Source organism: Oncorhynchus clarkii, chromosome 7, assembly GCF_045791955.1.
Source record: "Oncorhynchus clarkii lewisi isolate Uvic-CL-2024 chromosome 7, UVic_Ocla_1.0, whole genome shotgun sequence".
Lineage (NCBI taxonomy): Eukaryota > Metazoa > Chordata > Actinopteri > Salmoniformes > Salmonidae > Oncorhynchus > Oncorhynchus clarkii.
In genome coordinates, this window is record NC_092153.1 from 75,076,495 (window position 1) to 75,092,019 (window position 15,525).

At 43.3% G+C, this 15,525-nt stretch overlaps 1 protein-coding gene across 4 annotated transcripts in view; it reads left to right on the forward strand.

Moving 5' to 3' along the window:
- Positions 1-12,161, forward strand: part of LOC139413844 (TOX high mobility group box family member 2-like) — a 186,172-nt gene extending 174,011 nt beyond the window's left edge. For all 4 annotated transcript variants that reach the window (XM_071161638.1, XM_071161639.1, XM_071161640.1 and 1 more), the window contains 3 exons: positions 1,432-1,830; positions 6,547-6,683; positions 10,739-12,161. In XM_071161638.1, the coding sequence (XP_071017739.1) occupies positions 1,432-1,830; positions 6,547-6,683; positions 10,739-10,781 (579 nt within the window). In that variant the 3' untranslated portion in view covers positions 10,782-12,161. The remainder of the gene's footprint in view (positions 1-1,431; positions 1,831-6,546; positions 6,684-10,738) is intronic.
- Positions 12,162-15,525: the final 3,364 nt, after the last annotated feature.

Consider the following 15,525-nt stretch of genomic DNA (forward strand, 5'->3'; position numbering starts at 1 on the left):
GTGCCAAGCACCTATGTCTTCCATTTCCATGTCTTCACTCCATTGTTTTCGCTTCACATAAACCCAAATTGCATTACCATGTTAAACAGCCTCCCACCGGTCCCCATGGCCTCACACTTCCTCCAAGGCTTACAAGCCCAAAACAAATGCCTTGATTAAGGCATGAACAGTTTATTCATCAACCTCTCTCTTTACCAGTTGCAAGTTTTTCCCCTTTAATAAAGCTCATTCTCACCACTCGTTTGCGTAATTAAATATTGCTTTCTGACACATCTCGTATTCAAGGGCTTGATTGATGCGTGTGCAGATTGGCAGGCCTTTAAAAGAAATTAAAACAGGCAGAAGAAAACTGCAAATCTACCATTCATTCACCACCACTCACAACAAGACACATAGTACATGTAGCCATTCAAAAGGAGTCCTCTTTAAATAGTGTGTTTAAATTGCTGAAGAGAAGTGGGAATCAAGGACAGAGGAATAGAAGGTAATTAGAAATTGTCAGAGTGACATTTTTGGACGAGTCACGTGCCCGGTGTGTTCGGCGCGCACCTGTTACCATTTTGTTTGTGACGCACACTGATGATCTATGTTGGGGGGAAAAGAACACACACAAATGGAGCTTGATGACTACAGTACATGTCTCGTTTAAAAGCCCCAAGTTAACAAGGTTCATTCATTCAGAAAGTCAAAATGGAGGTTAGTGCTTTTCAACCCACCAAGGGACACATAATGGGATAGTTCACCCAAATGATACATTATTGGTTTCCTTACCTTGTTACTACTGCCTGTCCCTTTAAAGTTTCACATTTCTAAATCTCCACAAATAATACTCATAGAATAGGCTTAGTGGTATAGTATAGTTTAAAATAGTACTGCTTTCAGTTGTGGTTGTTCAGTGTTTGGAAGGGAGCACACACACACTTCACTCCCACCCATCTCTCACCATTCTTTACCATTTCATTTTCCACTTGACCTGCACATGTATCTCCCTCGTCTTTAGTCTTCTATCCATCTTTTCATTGATTATTTCTCTGGCTCTGTTCAATAGACAGTATGTACGCCATTACCAAATAGCAGACATAGCTCACGTCAACAACTGTGACAGCTAATGAGAGGGCCTGAACATACTTCATACCGCAGCAAAGTATACATATACGCTTGCTATTTCAGATCTATGAAATGAAGCAGCTCAGGTGATGTGACTTCCATGCTGAAATGAACTCAACCTCATGATTTTCACATAGAGGGACCTGAGTGGATGATGTATTCATATGTTCTACTAATTTAGTGTATTAGTTGTGTAATGTATAGAGTAATATATTTACATTGACATACCTGTATCTCACCAATATAAATTAGCTGTGTAATATATTGGGTAATACCTATTTTAACTGTCCTTTTTGTCCCTCTTGTCTTCCCCTCTGTCCTCAGAACTACAATGACCCTGTGGAGACGAAAAGTATCCAGACGAACCAGCCTTCCTCCCACATGATGCCCCCCAATCCACCCCTGTACAGCGTGCCACCCCAGCCCTCCTCCCCCTACAGTCTGGGGCCAGGGGGCTTCCCCCTGTCGGACATGCAGGGCTACGCGGGGGCTACACGTCACGCACTCTCCCGGACCCTCAGCCAGTCTCAGATGCTGCCCAGCATTAGTGCCTCTCCCCCTTCCTCCTTCCAGATCAGCCCGCCCTTGCACCAACAGCTCTCCATGCACCAGAACTCCCTCCTCAACCAACCAATCCGCATGCAGCACGGCCAGTCCCAGCCAATCATCTCCCACCAGATGGGACTCCAGGCATCCCTTCACTCACCTCCTCCTGGCCAGCAGGTTAGTGTGACTCTGCACATATCATATCATATCACCAAATTATATGAAGGAATACTGAACATGCTCAGTTTTCAGTAGGCTAGTGTGGAGAGTATGGACCATAGAGATCCTATTAAATTACTCATTCCTAATTCCAAACAATTTATAACCGTTTGGTTCTCTGTAACCTTAGCAACTAGTTTGGGATCAGCATTCCATTACCAATTCCATTATTAGTCTAAACAGTATGACTGGTCCAGAATCAGAATTAGGTGGGGCGATAGTTTTGATATGTATCAACTGCCTGTAAAATTAATGCTAAGCTTGATTTAACATTTTCTTGTTAACAAACTATAGTTTTGGCAAGTCGTTAAGGACATCTACATATGACACAAGTAATTTTTCCAACAATTGTTTACAGACTTATTTCACTTATAATTCACTGTATCACAATTCCGGTGGGTCAGAAGTTTACATACACTCAATTAGTATTTGGTAGCATTGCCTTTAAATTGTTTAACTTAGGTCAAATGTTTCAGGTAGCCTTCCACAAGCTTTCCACAATTAAATGGGTGAATTTTGACCCATTCCTCCTGACAGAGTTGGTGTAACTGAGTCAGTTTTGTAGGCCTCCTTGCTCGCGCACGCTTTTTCTACTCTGCCCACAAATGCTCTATACGATTGAGGTCAGGGCTTTGTGATGGCCACTCCAATACCTTGACTTTGTTGTCCTTAAGCCATTTTGCCACAACTTTAGAAGTATGCTTGGGGTCATTGTCCATTTGGAAGACCCATTTGCGGCCAAGCTTTAACTTCCTGACTGACGTTTTGAGATGTTGCTTCAATATATCCACATAATATTCCTTCCTCATGTGCCATCTATTTTGTGAAGTGCACCAGTCCCTCTTGCAGCAAAGCACCCCCACAGCATAATGCTGCTAACCCCGTGCTTCATTGTTGGGATGGTGTTCTTCGGCTTGTAAGCCTCCCCCTTTTTCCTCCAAACATAACGACGGTCTTAATGGCCAAACAGTTATATTTTTGTTTCATCAGACCAGAGGACATTTCTCCAAAAAGTATGATCTTTGTCCCCATGTGCAGTTGCAAACCGTAGTCTGGCTTTTATGGTGGTTTTGGAGCAGTGGCTTCTTCCTTGCTGAGCGGCCTTTCAGGTTATATCGATATAGGACTCGTTTTACTGTGGATATAGATACTTTTGTACCTATTTCCTCCAGCATCTTCACAAGGTCCTTTGCTGTTGTTCTGGGATTGATTTGCACCTTTCGCACCAAAGTACGTTCATCTCTAGGAGACAGAACGCGTCTCCTTCCTGAGCGGTATGACTGCTGCGTCGTCCCATGGTGTTTATACTTGCGCACTATTGTTTGTACAGATGAACGTGGTACCTTCAGGCATTTGGAAATTGCTCCCAAGGATGAACCAGACTTGTGGAGGTCTACAATTGTTTTTCTAAGGTCTTTTGATTTACCCATGATTTACCCATGGGATTTACCCATGATGTCAAGCAAAGAGGCATTCAGTTTGTAGGTATGTCTTGAAATACATCCACAGGTACACCTCCTATTGACTCAAATGATGTCAATTAGCATATCAGAAGCTTCTAAAGCCATGACATCATTTTCTGGAATTTTCCAAGCTGTTTAAAGGCACAGTAAATTTAGTGTATGTAAACTTCTGAAATAATCTGTCTGTAACAATTGTTTGAAAAATGACTTGTGTCACAAAGTAGATGTCATAACCAACTTGCCAAAACTGTAGTTTGGTTTGTTAACAAGAAATTTGTGGAGTGGATGAACATTTTTTTTTAATGACTCCAACCTAAGTGTATGTAAACTTCCGACTTCAACTGTATATACACTGGCAAGAAAAAGTATGTGAACCCTTTGGAATTACCTGGATTTCTGCATATATTTGTCATAATTCACAACAATGTACAAACACAGTGTGCTTAAACTAATAACACACAACGTATTGTATTTTTCTTGTCGAAATTGAATGCATAATTTAAAAATTCACAGTGTAGGTTGGAAAAAATCTGTGAACCCCTCGGCTAATGACTTCTCTAAAAGCTAATTGGAGTCAGGAGTCAGCTAACCTGGAGTCCAATCAATGAGACGAGATTGAAGATGTTGGTTGCCCTGCCCTATAAAGAACACTCACAAAATTTGAGTTTGCTATTCACAAGAAGCATTGCCTGATGTGAACCATACCTCAAACAAATTTGATCTCAGAAGACCTAAGATTAAGAATTGTTGACTTGCTTAAAGTTGGAAAGGGTTACAAAAGTATCAGTAAGTTCATCAGTCCACGGTAAGACAAATTGTCTATAAATGGAGAAAGTTCAGCACTGTTGCTACTCTCCCTAGGACTGGCCGTCCTGCAAAGAGCAGAGAGCAGAATGTTCAATGAGGTTAAGAAGAATCCTAGTGTGTCAGTTAAAGACTTACAGAAATCTCTGTAACATGTTAACATCTCTGTTGACGAGTCTACGATATGTAAAACACAAAACAAGAATGGTGTTCATGGGAGGACACCACGGAAGAACCCATTGCTGTCCCAAAAAAACATTGCTGCACGTCTGAAGTTCGCAAAATAGCATCTGGATGTTCCACAGCGCTACTGGCAAAATATTCTGTGGACAGATTAAACTAAAATTGAGTTGTTTGGAAGGAACACACAACACTATGTGTGGAGAAAAAAAGCACAGCACACCAACATCAAAACCTCATCCCAACTGTAAAGTATGGTGGAGGGCACGTCATGGTTTGGGACTGCTTTGCTGCCGCAGGGCCTGGACAGCTTGCTAACATCGACGGAATAATAAATTCCTAAGTTTATCAAGACATTTTGCAGGAGAATGTAAGGCTATCTGTCTGCCAATTGAAGCTCAACAGAAGTTGGGTGATGCAACAGGACAACGACCCAAAACACAGAAGTAAATCAACAACAGAATGGCTTCAACAGAAGAAAATACGCCTTCTGTAGTGGCCCAGTCAGAGTCCTGACCTCAACCCGATTGAGATGTTGTGGCATCACCTCAAGAGAGCGGTTCACACCAGACATCCCAATAATATTTCTGAACTGAAACAGTTTTGTGAAGAGGAATGATCCAAAATTCCACCTGACCGTTGTGTAGGTCTGATCCACAACTACAGAAAACGTTTGATTGAGATTATTCCTGCCAACGGAGGGTCAACCAGCTATGAAATCCAAGGGTTCACATACTTTTCCCACCCTGAACTGTGAATTTTTACACAGTGTGTTCAATAAAGACAGGAAAACATATAATTGTTTGTGTGTTATTAGTTTAAGCAGACTGTGTTTGTCTATTGTTATGACCCAGATGAAGATCAAATTTTATGACCAATTGATGCTGAAATCCAGGTAATTCCAAAGGGTTCACATCCTTGTTCTTGCGACTGTATTTACAATACTTAAGGTTGATGCATGATATCTGCTTTAGATGTAAACAGCTCTATTCATATTTCCGTTCCTCAGCTTTGCATCACAAGCATGTATACATTATACTCAGTAACTATCTCTCCCTTCCCCTCGTTACACTCTCTCACTCTCGCTCTCTCTCTTTAGTCTCTCTCTCAAATTGAACTGTACATGTTATTGGCTTGCTTGAGGTACTATGCTGCCAAACCAATTAGCATTTAAACTCATCTAAAATAGAAATGTAGCAGAATTTGGCATTCAGACCTTAAGTAAAGAGCAAGCCTCTCCCTCCTCCTGTTTCTTTCTCTCTCTTTCTTCCTATCTCTTTCCCTCTCTTCCTATGTCAATCCCTTCCCCTCCTCCTTCTGTCTCTTTCTACTCTCTCCATAAGTCAGGATATGTTGTCAGAGAATTAAGAACAACCAGCCTGAGCAAAAATTGTTTAGTCTACCTGTGGTAAATTAAATTGATTGGACATGATTTGGAAAGGCACACACCTGTCTACATAATTGAAATAGGCAAGTCAGTTAAGAACAAATTGTTATTTACAATGACGCCCTACCCTGGCCAAACCGGGGTGACTAGTAACCGAAAGGTTACCCCCGAGCTGACAAGGTAAAAATCTGTTGTTCTGCCCCTGAACAAAGCAGTTAACCCACTGTTCCTAGGCCATCATTGAAAATAAGAATTTGTTCTTAACTGACTTGCCTAGTTAAATAAAGGTCAAATAAAAACCTGGACAGCGCTAGGCCAATTGTGCACTGCCCTATGGGGCTCCCAATCACACCCGGAAGTGATGCAGCCTGGATTCAAACCAGGGACTGCAGTGATGCCTTTTGTATTGAGATGCAGTGTCTTAGACCGCTGCACCACTCGGTCTGAATACTTTCCGAATGCACTGTACATACTACAATTCATATTATTTTGTACGACCGCTATTACATTGGTAATCCAACCTAACATAAAGTTACATATAATACTAAACGGAGTGGCACATATTTTAGTAATATATAATACGTTTTGCTCTGAGGCCAGGTTGGAATAACACATCAACTAAAAGCTGCAAAGCTAACACCATGACCCCTATGTTTTATCCATTTGTGGCTGGAATCGCTCCCTTTCTCTCCCTTTCTCTCTGTGTCTCCCTCTCTCTCTCCCTCTCCCTCTCCACCCCTCCCCTGCATCTCTCTCTTGTTCTCCCCTCTCCATATGGCCAGTGTACATTGTCAGAAACTTAAACTAATGCCATGGCCTCACTCTCTCTTTCTCCTATAGGGATTTTCCCACCTACAGTCAGAGTACCATAAAAGTGTGGGTTCCCAGTCCCCAGGGGCCCCTAACCCTGGAGGGAGACAGAACCACGAGTGGGACAGTGAATACTGCGATCGGGAGTGTGGTGGCAACCACTGCAGGTGAGATAGCCCAAACCAGTATCGGCTTTGTAAAGGAAACTATTTTTAATTCTATACTGTTTATACCTTAGAATAGGGACAGTTTTCTAGACCCAGAGTAAGGCTAGCTTGGGACTAAGAAACTATTTCAATGGAGATTTTCCATTCAGAATGATTATTTAGTCCAATATTTAATACTTATTCAATGCTATTTTAACAGTTTAAGTGAATGCCTTTGAGTACACAATTGTGTTATTTAATGCTGACTCAAATGTTTATTCAAAAATACCTTTGATACCACTGCTTTGTGTCCTTGAATTGACTTTGTACTGTTTCAGTCCTCAATTTTGGCTCAGCTACAGTAAGTGTCAATATGACAGCAGTCAAAAATAGTTGATTATTGTCAGCTCATGTTTACATCCAAATCATCTTGGCTCCTGGACTCTGTCCACACATTTCAAGGCTGTGTTGAGACAATGACTTATCAATGACCCAAGCCCAGCTCAGATAATCCCTACCATTGTGTCGCTGAGTTGTAGTAATGCTGCAGCAAATGTACATTATCCCGTTGGGCGTTGGCAGTCACAATGTAATTAACTTCATTATGTCCCTGTAACTGTCCTGAATGCCTCTGTCAATCTTACAGCTATTGTATACAGTAATCATGTGCCTATGAACCAGAGTCATACTGTTAGCACTGAGGCGGTGTGCCCTAGTAGGAAGTTCACTGTGTGCAGCACCCTCTGCACTCAGCTCAAACAGAAATAATATGTTCATGTCTGCTTCTGACAAGCTTCCCAGTAAAGCGATTAAATAAATCAAGCATTGCAAAAAAGTGCTCAAAATAGCCCACATTAACATATGTAGCCTATGAAACAAGTTTCATGAAATCAATCTCTGAAACTCACTTAGATAATACCTTTGATGATACAGTGGTAGCAATACATGGCTATAATTTCTACAGAAATGTGAGAAATGCCACTGTTGTGGCCTAAATATACATTGGGGCAAAAAAGTATTTAGTCAGCCACCAATTGTGCAAGTTTTCCCACTTAAAAAGATGAGAGAGGTCTGTAATTTTCATCATAGGTGCACTTCAACTATGACAGACAAAATCCAGAAAATCACATTGTAGGATTTTTAATGAATTTATTTGCAAATTATGGTGGAAAATAAGTATTTGGTCACCTACAAACAAGCAAGATTTCTGGCTCTCACAGACCTGTAACTTCTTCTTTAAGAGGCTCCTCTGTCCTCCACTCGTTACCTGTATTAATGGCACCTGTTTGAACTTGTTATCAGTATAAAAGACACCTGTCCACAACCTCAAACAGTCACACTCCAAACTCCACTATGGCCAAGACCAAAGAGCTGTCAAAGGACACCAGAAACAAAATTGTAGACCTGCACCAGACTGAATCTGCAATAGGTAAGCAGCTTGGTTTGAAGAAATCAACTGTGGGAGCAATTATTAGGAAATGGAAGACATACAAGACCACTGATAATCTCCCTCGATCTGGGGCTCCACGCAAGATCTCACCCCGTGGGGTCAAAACGATCACAAGAACAGTGAGCAAAAATCCCAGAACCACACGGGGGGACCTAGTGAATGACCTGCAGAGAGCTGGGACCAAAGTAACAAAGCCTACCATCAGCAAGGGCATTGAAGATGAAACGTGGCTGGGTCTTTCAGTTTCGCTCCATTGCCCCTCCTTCTCCCAACAGTAGGGTCTGTGCCCCCCCTTCACCAACAGTAGGGTCTGTGCCCCCCCTTCACCAACAGTAGGGTCTGTGCCCCCCCCTTCACCAACAGTAGGGTCTGTTCCCCCCCTTCACCAACAGTAGGGTCTGTTCCCCCCCCTTCACCAACAGTAGGGTCTGTGCCCCCCCTTTACCAACAGTAGGGTCTGTGCCCCCCCTTCACCAACAGTAGGGTCTGTGCCCCCCCTTCACCAACAGCAGGGTCTGTGCCCCCCCTTCACCAACAGTAGGGTCTGTGCCGCTCCTTCACCAACAGTAGGGTCTGTGCCTTCCCTTCACCAACAGTAGGGTCTGTGCCCCCCCTTCACCAACAGTAGGGTCTGTGCCCCCCCTTCTTCCAGAGCCTTGTGGCACAGGCTCTGAGTAAAGCCTGTGCCACAAAGACGGACTTTCAAAAATGACAATTGGCTCAGAACAGGGCAGCACGGCTGGCCCTTAAATATACACGTATCACTAACATTAATAATATGCATGTCCGTCTCACATGTCTCAAAGTAGAGGAGAGATGAACTTCATCACTAATTGTTTTTTTGTAAGTATTGACATACTGAATGCACAGACTGAGCTGTCTATTTAAACTACTAGCACACAGCTCGGACACCCATGCATACCCCACAACACATGCCAACAGATGTCTCTTCATGTGAAGGGGGCACAAGTGAAGGGGCATATTAAAATGGATCGGTACAATAGACTGGCCCGCCCTGTTCTTCATTCACAATTGGTGATTACAGAATTATGCATTTGCTTCCCCTCGCTCATCAACTCATCCTCATTCTCCTCTTTTCTCCCAATCATCATTTACCTAATTTATTTAATCTGTTGGCATATGTGTGAAATTAATTTTGGTAGAGTTTAGGTTCAGTTTCGAGGCAATTATAAGGGTTATTACCACCTGGGTACTGCACTTTCAACTGTTGGAAGGAGGAGGGGCACAGACCCCACTGTTGGGAGAAGGAGGGGCACAGACCTTACTGTTGGGAGAAGGAGGGGCACAGACCCTACTGTTGGGAGAAGGAGGGGCACAGACCCCACTGTTGGGAAGAGGAGGGGCACAGACCCTACTGTTGGGAGAAGGAGGGGCACAGACCCTACTGTTGGAAGAAGGAGGGGCACAGACCCTACTGTTGGGAGAAGGAGGGGCACAGACCCTACTGTTGGGAGAAGGAGGGGCACAGACCCTACTGTTGGGAGAAGGAGGGGCACAGACCCTACTGTTGGGAGAAGGAGGGGCAATGGAGCGAAACTGTTCAAAAACATGACATGCCCTCCTTAAACTGGTTCCAACTACAGTTCTGTTTGTGATATTAAGATTCTAACAACAACAGTTTGTTATATAGACTTATTTAGGAAAAGTCAAGGACAGAGGGGGGCATGACTTAAAAAATGGCAGAGTATAAAAATAAATAAATAATGTGCAGTCAAAATGACTTCTTTAGCGGTTCTAGTGTTAACTGAATAGCTATCAAAACTTCTGTTAGGCACATCTGTTTGGAATGTACTCCAACAAACACATGGCATGCTTTATTCCTTCAATTTTAGTTTTATAATTGTCCCTACTGTACTTCAAAGGGGAAGGGGAAATCTGTGTTTTATTTATTCCTTCTCTTCACACCCTTTCTGTCTCTTCTTGTTTTCCGATTCCTCCTTCTCTTCACACCCTTTCTGTCTCTTCTTGTTTTCCGATTCCTCCTTCTCTTCACACCCTTTCTGTCTCTTCTTGTTTTCCGATTCCTCCTTCTCTTCTCACCGTCTCCCTCTCTTCTTGTTTTCCGATTCCTCCTTCTCTTCACACCCTTTCTGTCTCTTCTTGTTTTCCGATTCCTCCTTCTCTTCTCACCGTCTCCCTCTCTTCTTGTTTTCCGATTCCTCCTTCTCTTCACACCCTTTCTGTCTCTTCTTGTTTTCCGATTCCTCCTTCTCTTCTCACCGTCTCCCTCTCTTCTTGTTTTCCGATTCCTCCTTCTCTTCACACCCTTTCTGTCTCTTCTTGTTTTCCGATTCCTCCTTCTCTTCTCACCGTCTCCCTCTCTTCTTGTTTTCCGATTCCTCCTTCTCTTCACACCCTTTCTGTCTCTTCTTGTTTTCCGATTCCTCCTTCTCTTCTCACCGTCTCCCTCTCTTCTTGTTTTCCGATTCCTCCTTCTCTTCACACCCTTTCTGTCTCTTCTTGTTTTCCGATTCCTCCTTCTCTTCTCACCGTCTCCCTCTCTTCTTGTTTTCCGATTCCTCCTTCTCTTCACACCCTTTCTGTCTCTTCTTGTTTTCCGATTCCTCCTTCTCTTCTCACCATCCCCCTCTCTTCTTTTTTTCAGTGGCAGCATGATAGCCAGGGACAAGCCACTCTACCTCACTTGAAACTGGAGGTCGCCGTCGACAAGAAAAGACACCAGGGAGTCAGCCCTCAACCTCCTAACATTCCCTACCAACACCAACCCCCCAACACCCCAACCCCCCACCTCCCCAACCCCCCAACCCACTCCTACCACCACCAACCCCCCCACCCACTCCTACCACCACCAACCCCCCAACCCACTCCTACCACCACCTCCCCAACACCCCACCTCCCCAACCCACTCCTACCACCACCAACCCCCGCACCCACTCCTACCACCAACCCCCCAACCCACTCCTACCACCAACCCCCCCAACCCCCCAACCCACTCCTAACACCAACCCCCCAACCCACTCCTACCACCAACCCCCCCAACCCCCCAACCCACTCCTACCACCAAACCCCCAACCCACTCCTACCACCACCTCCTCAACCCCCCAACCCACTCCTACCACCAACCCCCCAATCCACTCCTACCACCAACCCCCCAACCATCCAACCCACTCCTACCACCAACCCCCCAACCCACTCCTACCACCACCAACCACCACCCTTTTTTTGTCAATGTAATCTTTTCGGTTTTTAGAAAGATTTGTGCAAAGTTCCGATGACTACTAGCGATTTTTTTTTCTCAGCGTATTTCTTCTTCTGCCTGATTCTAGAGCTCTCATATTTGTCTCAGAGTAAAGAGAAATTGAAGAACCATGAATATAGTCCCCCTCAGGGACTAAACTGAGCTTAAATTTGAATAAAATTAGCAAAAAGCATTCTTCTTCTTTTCCTTCTTCTTCTTCTTCTTCTTCTCATTTAATCATTTAAAACATGTATTATGTTTTATTTTCTTGTTGTTGTTTTTATTTCTTTCTCGCTTGCTACATTTTCTTTGACTTTTCTGTTTCAGCACACAGGCCTTGATGTTACTGTTGCTTTGCTTTAGGGTCTGTGACTTATAACAATACAAAGTGAATGGGTGGGAAAGGATAATTACATAAATTCAACCTTTTTTTAATGAAAGACCTGTGGAGGTTTACCAAGCTGTCACAGTGTGATTGTAAATATCACTTTGATCAAATTGGGAATTCGAAGTCCAGATAGCTTTTCTTCCTCTCCTTTAGTATTACCTGTAAGTCATTGGTTTGTATTTCAAAGTGTATCTTGTGTGTGTGGTTGCGTGCCTGCATGTGTGTGGGAGTGTATGCGTGTGCTACTGTGCGTATGTGTGCGCGTGTGCATTTGGGTGTGTCTGTGTGCATGTGAGTGTGTGAGCGTTTGTGTATGTGTGTTTTGTGAATTTTAACAGGCTGTGCAGGTGGATTTCAAAGGAGTACTTCACACACTCCATCTTGCATTAAATCTGTGCTCACTGGTATGATTTTTCCAATAAAGTTACATCAAAAACACAATACAGAGTCTGTGTCCTGCAGATCATTAAATGGAAGAGAGAGAGAGAGAGAGAGAGAGAGAGAGAGAGAGAGAGAGAGAGAGAGGTGGGAGAAAGAGAGAGAGAGAGAGAGAGGTGGGAGAAAGAGAGAGAGAGAGAGAGAGAGAGGGAGAGAGAGAGAGAGAGAGAGAGAGAGGGGTGGGAGAAAGAGAGAGAGAGAGAGAGAGAGAGAGAGAGAGGTGGGAGAGAGAGAGGGAGAGAGAGAGAGAGAGAGAGGGAGAGAGAGAGAGAGAGAGAGAGGTGAGAGAGAGAGAGAGAGGGAGAGAGAGAAATGGGAATGAGGAAAAGCGAGACAGACACATACTGAACACTCATGTTGCCTCAAAAATCCTTGTCTACATTCTTTGTTGATTCGATTTTTTAAATTCACCTGGTCATGTAAATTGTCAATATTCACCCACTCAACATGAAGAGGGATCTAAAAAACAAACTATATGTTTTATAGTAACATAGTTGTGGGTTTCAAGGTTTCCACTATCTTCTTGGGTGTTTCTGTTGTGTCTCTCTCATCTTTAAGTTCTGTGATAAAGATTTGATGAGAAAGATGTTCTTATTTTCACTGTAGAATAATTAAAAAAATTTGTTGTAATGGAAATATAATAACATTCAAGTTAATATATAAGCCTGACAATTGTAGTTATTTAATTTGTAAAGCCGTTATTTTTATTTTGTAATTGTTATCAACATATTTTTTTAAGTTGCCCATCAGCTATTTGACAGGTTTGCTATTTATGAAAGAACAAGAATAAATGTTTTGCTTCTTACAATGGACGTGCATTTTTATTAAAATGGTATTGTTTAGCTTTTAGGTTTGATGATGATGAGGATTGCTTTGGTTTCTTCCTCTTTTTTTCTGCTGGTTCTTTCTTTCCTTGCCAGTGACATCATTTTGTGTCACAATACGTATTTTATTTTAAATCTCCATAATAAAAAAAAAGTGAAAAGTGAAATAGGCTGCTACCGACTCTTTTTCTCCGACACAGAACATGTTATTTTCTTCCCTTCCGTCAAGTATCCAAATCTAAAACATCAGCCACTTAACACTTGGAAAATATCCTAAAACATAATATCACTCACTTCCTTTTATTCCAACCCAGAACATGTTTCCTATACTTCAATGTAGTCTCATGGCTGGAATCAAATCAAATACTATGGCTTTACTAATTAGCTGTTATCACTAAAGCTAACACCATCCCAATCTGAACTCTTGTCCTCAATGTATCTCCACAACCATGAACAGATGCAGGAGTGAATTTGCTTTGCTGCTGTGTGAAAGTGGTGGGGTGGTGGGCGGCAGAGATAAAGAGAACAGAGAAATACATGGCTTAAGGAACACAAACTCGGGCATCCATCCTAAATACAGATTTTACCCACAATTGCACACAAGTCTTCCAGATAGACCCATACGGAAAAAATATACATTTCGATATACACTGCTCAAAAAAATAAAGGGAACACTTAAACAACACAATGTAACTCCAAGTCAATCACACTTCTGTGAAATCAAACAACACTGATTGACAATACATTTCACATGCTGTTGTGCAAATGGAATAGACAACAGGTGGAAATTATAGGCAATTAGCAAAACACCCCCAATAAAGGAGTGGTTCTGCAGGTGGTGACTACAGACCACTTCTCAGTTCCTATGCTTCCTGGCTGATGTTTTGGTCACTTTTGAATGCTGGCGGTCCTTTCATTCTAGTGGTAGCATGAGACGGAGTCTACAACCCACACAAGTGGCTCAGGTAGTGCAGCTCATCCAGGATGGCACATCAATGCGAGCTGTGGCAAGAAGGTTTGCTGTGTCTGTCAGCGTAGTGTCCAGAGCATGGAGGCGCTACCAGGAGACAGGCCAGTACATCAGGAGACGTGGAGGAGGCCGTAGGAGGGCAACAACCCAGCAGCAGGACCGCTACCTCCGCCTTTGTGCAAGGAGGAGCAGGAGGAGCACTGCCAGAGCCCTGCAAAATGACCTCCAGCAGGCCACAAATGCGCATGTGTCTGCTCAAACGGTCAGAAACAGACTCCATGAGGGTGGTATGAGGGCCCGACGTCCACAGGTGGGGGTTGTGCTTACAGCCCAACACCGTGCTGGACGTTTGGCATTTGCCAGAGAACACCAAGATTGGCAAATTCGCCACTAGCGCCCTGTGCTCTTCACAGATGAAAGCAGGTTCACACTGAGCACATGTAACCGACGTGACAGAGTCTGGAGACGCCGTGGAGAACGTTCTGCTGCCTGCAACATCCTCCAGCATGACCGGTTTGGCGGTGGGTCAGTCATGGTATGGGGTGGCATTTCTTTGGGGAGCCGCACAGCCCTCCATGTGCTCGCCAGAGGTAGCCTGACTGCCATTAGGTACCGAGATGAGATCCTCAGACCACTTGTGAGACCATATGCTGGTGCGGTTGGCCTTGGGTTCCTCCTAATGCAAGACAATGCTAGACCTCATGTGGCTGGAGTGTGTCAGTGTGTTCACATAAAATGTATTTCAAATACATGTACATACACTTGCAACTTTGCTCAAATGCATGTAATGCCTGACTGAAATGCATGTAATGCCTGACTGAAATGCATGCAATGCCTGACTGAAATGCATGTAATGCCTGACTGAAATGCATGTAATGCCTGACAGAAATGCATGTAATGCCTGACAGAACTGCATGTAATGCCTGACAGAAATGCATGTAATGCCTGACTGAAATGCATGTAATGCCTGACTGAAATGCATGTAATGCCTGACTGAAATGCATGTAATGCCTGACAGAAATGCATGTAATGCCTGACAGAAATGCATGTAATGCCTGACTGAAATGCATGTAATGCCTGACTGAAATGCATGTAATGCCTAACAGAAATGCATGTAATGCCTGACAGAAATGCATGTAATGCCTGACTGAAATGCATGTAATGCCATGAATGAAATGCATATAATGCCTGACAGAAATGCATGTAATGCCTGACAGAAATGCATGTAATGCCTGACTGAAATGCATGTAATGCCTGACTGAAATGCATGTAATGCCTGACTGAAATGCATGTAATGCCTGACAGAAATGCATGTAATGCCTGACAGAAATGCATGTAATGCCTGACTGAAATGCATGTAATGCCTGACAGAAATGCATGTAATGCCTGACAGAAATGCATGTAATGCCTGACAGAAATGCATGTAATGCCTGACAGAAATGCATGTAATGCCTGACAGAAATGCATGTAATGCCTGACAGAAATGCATGGCTATGACGTCTAGTCTACAGGGTGGACAAAGTGGTTCTTAATTCCACATAGTTTTGCACTTCAGAAGATCCTTAGATCTTCT